The sequence below is a fragment of the Lupinus angustifolius genome, chromosome LG02 (genome assembly GCF_001865875.1).
Source record: "Lupinus angustifolius cultivar Tanjil chromosome LG02, LupAngTanjil_v1.0, whole genome shotgun sequence".
Classification (NCBI taxonomy): Eukaryota; Viridiplantae; Streptophyta; class Magnoliopsida; order Fabales; family Fabaceae; genus Lupinus; species Lupinus angustifolius.
The window spans coordinates 13239893-13244266 of record NC_032010.1 but is presented as its reverse complement, the minus strand read 5'-3'; the positions used below and the strand labels follow the sequence as shown (position 1 = coordinate 13244266).

The 4374-nt window shown below is 31.2% G+C and overlaps 1 protein-coding gene across 2 annotated transcripts; it reads right to left on the bottom strand.

The window, feature by feature from the left end:
- LOC109336186 (myb family transcription factor PHL8-like) lies at positions 1567-3956 on the bottom strand. Of its 2 annotated transcripts, XM_019572631.1 has the most exons (7): positions 3652-3956; positions 3479-3555; positions 3074-3128; positions 2910-2976; positions 2737-2806; positions 2080-2464; positions 1567-2040 (listed from the first exon to the last, which is right to left on the bottom strand). In XM_019572631.1, the coding sequence occupies exons 1-7, from the start codon at positions 3782-3784 to the stop codon at positions 1892-1894; spliced, it is 936 nt and encodes a 311-aa protein (XP_019428176.1). In that variant the 5' UTR covers positions 3785-3956; the 3' UTR covers positions 1567-1891. The 2 variants fall into 2 exon arrangements, with proteins under 2 accessions (XP_019428176.1, XP_019428167.1); XM_019572622.1 differs by having other exon boundaries at positions 1575-2464; positions 3652-3784.

Here is a 4374-nt window from a genome sequence, read left to right as displayed (position 1 = left end):
TTTGTTTTCTCTCTCTCTCTTTACTGTTTTCAATCGATTAATTTGTATATTGGATTCAATTGATACATTCTGTTCATTTGCTGTACTGGATGCTATTCTGATATACAATCTGTAAGCTCTGTATTCGTTCCGTTATCGGTTAACTGTTTTGCAATTAATCATTTTCTGTAATAGCTTACTGTTTGTGTTTAATCGATTAAAATTATTGTATTAATCGATTATCCTGTTTCTGTTAATCGATTATAATTGTTTCTGTTAATTGATTAAAACTGATTTTGTTAATCGATTAAGATTGTTCAAATAATCGATTATCTTCCTTCATTAATCGATTAAATAGGGTTGATTCAGCATTAAGTGTTGAATTTTGAAAAGCGGTAGTTCTAACCGCGACACCTATTCACCCCCCCCTTCTAGGTGTATTGTAACCAGTGATACCTAACAATAAACACTTCTTATAGAAAAGTACTGGAAAACAATGGATATTATTACTTGTTGTTATTAAGGAAATTTGTACTCCTGATTACTTTCTCACTACAGCTTTGGCCTTTGGGCATTTTGATGGAGATCAATTGGTTGAATAGCATAAGCATTGCATGAGAAATAATTTAATAGTGGATTGTATATCCTAATGAATAAGACACAAACATAATTCATCATTTGTGCATATCTATTATAAGTAGAGATAATAATTGTTGTATATGTAATTTGTGGTATATATAATTGTCTAGTTATTGTATTGTATTTCTTCTTGTCGCTTTGATATTATAATTCTTTATAAATTTATATTGTCGCTTTTGCGTTATTTAATGTCTTACTCTCTCTATGTTTTTTGTTTGCTTGCATGTATAAATATATTATAGGTGGAGCAACTGAATAACTTGTTGAAGATTTAATGTAGTATAGTTTACTTATGACCATAAAGTCTTCCTAGTATTATTTTACATAATTGTGTTAGTATCCTTATGCTCAGGTAAAATTAGATGATGATACCTCCACATTTTCTTGGTACCTTAACATTTTGTTGGTTTTATTTTGGAAAAGACAATGTTTAATATTATCTTGAGTGACAATGATTTACTATACTAATAGATTTTACTTATTACACATTTTATAAGAATTGTGGATAATTAAAAATCTCTTTAAAAAATTTCCTTGACCTTGAATCTTATTTAATAAGATTTTCACTGAAATCATTTATTTTCCTAAAAGTAAATTGGGTGTCAAACATGAAGGAGGATCCTCTATCCCTAAAAAACTATGTCCCAAAAAACTATGTCCCCATGTATCAAGCCAATTAAACACTACTAAATAGCATACAAAAGTTACTTTATCATTTTGTGATTTTTCTTTTTAAGTAAGTGTAATTTCTTATTGGATTGAGACACAATGATACATAAAAAGTGGGACAGGTGATTCCCATTTGTCACACATAGCCTTGTTAATCATTCATTCTCCCTTTTCTGGTGAAAACAGTTATTTGTTGTGGTTATACGCTTCTTCTTCTTTCGCTAACCTTGAATGTCCATAGGGGGAAATGATGATATGTGTACAAACTTGTATCCCTTTAGGGCCTCGAGAAGGGTGATAATTAAAGCCAGTGTTACCCATTACCAAATTGTATACAGTGGAAATTGGTTACCCTATGGCCCAAATATCAATAGGAAAAATATGTGCTACACCGTATGTATGATCATACATGTGTAACACTTTTTCTTGACCAGGATATACAATCAAATTGTACTTTCTTTTCATTATAAAATATACATCGATATTTTTTCTATGATAATTATTTTGCTGCATATATATATATATATATGTTCATATAATAATAATAACTTTAAAGTAGAAAATCATCTTCATGGTTCCCAAAAGCTTGAACTGCAATTTAAGTCTATATTATTGTTTTTGAACCAGAGTCCATGTCACTCTCATATTGGTTGTTCAAATCAATCAATTCCAACAACTTGGGTTTCTTCAACTTGTTGTCACTTCTTTTATCACATGGTTGCTCAACACAGCTACCATCAGAATCAGTTGCACCACTTCTCTTTCTACTACTAACTTCATTACTTGAAGCACCATTTGATTCTTTATCTTCAGGCTTAATTTCCATTAATGGCAGTTGAAGTGAATTAGTATTATTGGATTCCATAAGCTGTTTCTCTTCCCTTCTCCCACAGCTTTCAGAAGATGTCAAAGAACTTTCAAGTGAACACGTAGTCCCTATACCTTGTTTCCTTTCTCCACAGTTTAAACTTAATGCTTTTGTTTCTGTTAGTGCTGAAATTGGAGAACTTGGAGAATCATTATTGATTATTGTAACTAGGTGAGAAAGTTCAGCTTTTGTGAGTTCGATTCCAACTGTGGAAGAATTGTACCCACCTAGTACTTCTTGTGCCTTCTTTAGAACTGATTGTAAATACTGCCCTTGAGCTTCAATTTTAAGTTGCAAATGTTTTTGCACCTGAAATCACAGTCCAAATATGATTAATGTTGTACAAGACTGCCACTGGTAGCCTCAGATTATCAAGGATGTCATAAGGATGTCACATTTTAAACCAAAACCTTAAAGCCTCAGTTCCATGAATTTTTTCGACTTATAAACTTTTTAACTCCTCCCTCATATCTAATGTAAGACTTCACACTTAAATAAATTCAACAGTTAAGATGTCCTAAATCCTAATTATGCATCACTTAGGAACATATTCAAATCATATATCATATGTGAAGTGTTACCTCAATTTGTTCATAAAGTTTCCTTTGTACTTCCATTTGCATTTGGAGAGATTGAGTTATCTGCAACTTTCTGGTGAACATAGAATTTAATCAATAAAATCTCCAGGCACATTTTTATCATTTCTATGCTAAATAAAAAGGGTTCAAATATTTGATCAAATTCTAAATCTTACTCAGCAATCTGATTCTGGGCACCAACATTGATTTCCCTGTTGCAATCATAATCACTGCTCTTGATTTCTTTGTAATATGGACCAAAAAAGAGCATCAATATTATATCAACTGAGAAAATTATCAATCATGCATTTACTGTTAAACAAGACATACTACAACTGACCTTGTTTGTTGTCAGAGCAGGTTTCTAGCTGCTGGGTTTTCCCAAGTCTATATTTCTGTAACCAGAAACACAAATCAGTTATATTTCCAAATTCAGAGCATAAATTTAGAGAAAATACTATTTTGGTCCCTCAAAATTTTCATGTATACTAGTTTGTTCCTTAAAAATTAAAAAAGTCAAAATAATCCTCAAAAATATAAGTGTGAGTCAAATTAGTCTTTTCAACATGTTTTATAATACCTAATATGAACCTATTTTGACTTATATGTATAATCATTGAATATAAATTTGAATTTTTATTTTTAGGGGAATCAAATTGATACATGCGAAGGAGTAAAGTGGGTATTTACTCTTAAATTTAATAAAAAACAATAAAATTATTCTATTCATGAGAAAAGGAAATGCCTGCAGATGACTCTTCAAGTGGTACAGAGTAAGTCCTGGAATCCCCATCAGCCTCATAAGACTCTTTGGGCTTGCCTCTGCATACATTCACAGTGTAAAATATATATTACCTAAGATATGATATAAAGTCTAATATCTAATTAGTAAGGTTACTAAGATTGGATAGTACTCACTTTCTGCTCCTCCAAGCTGATTAATTGCCTCAATGAATCTTTGGTGAAGCTCAGGAGTCCACTTTAGCCTTGGTTTAGCATCAGTAGACAGAATAAATTTCACACATTGGTTTTGCATATTTTGGTGATCCATTTGCTATTTTTGGATGAGTTACCGTAATGAACTGACACATAAATATATATATCTTTTGATCCTCTTAGCTATGTATCAATAAGTGGTAGCTATAGTACTCTTTATAAGTTGGAGTTGTTGTGCTGTTCTATGATCTCACTCCATATCAGGAGACATAAGTGGGGTTATGTTGGGGGAATATATTCCACCCTCTCTCATCCCATTTCATACACACTTTTTATCCTTTTTTTGTACTTAATGCATAAAATAAAATTTGCCATTACTCTTCTTTGACTTGAATGAGTTGGAGAGATTCTCTTATGGAGCTAAGACATATGTACAAGGATTTACTTATTCAAATGGTATTCCAAACCATGTTCCAGACCAATAATATTGAAGGAAAAACAAAAAATAATAATAAATATTTTTTTTTTAATTGACATAACATATTTTCATTAATCTGAAACATAATTTTAGATCTGATTTCGGATAACAAATACTTGTCTATGACAGAGAAAGCAAAACATCTCAATTTTGAGTCTTAAAAGAAGAGAAAAGAGGAAAAGTATGTGGTTTGTTTTTATCTTGCTGTTTTCCCAATACACCCTCCT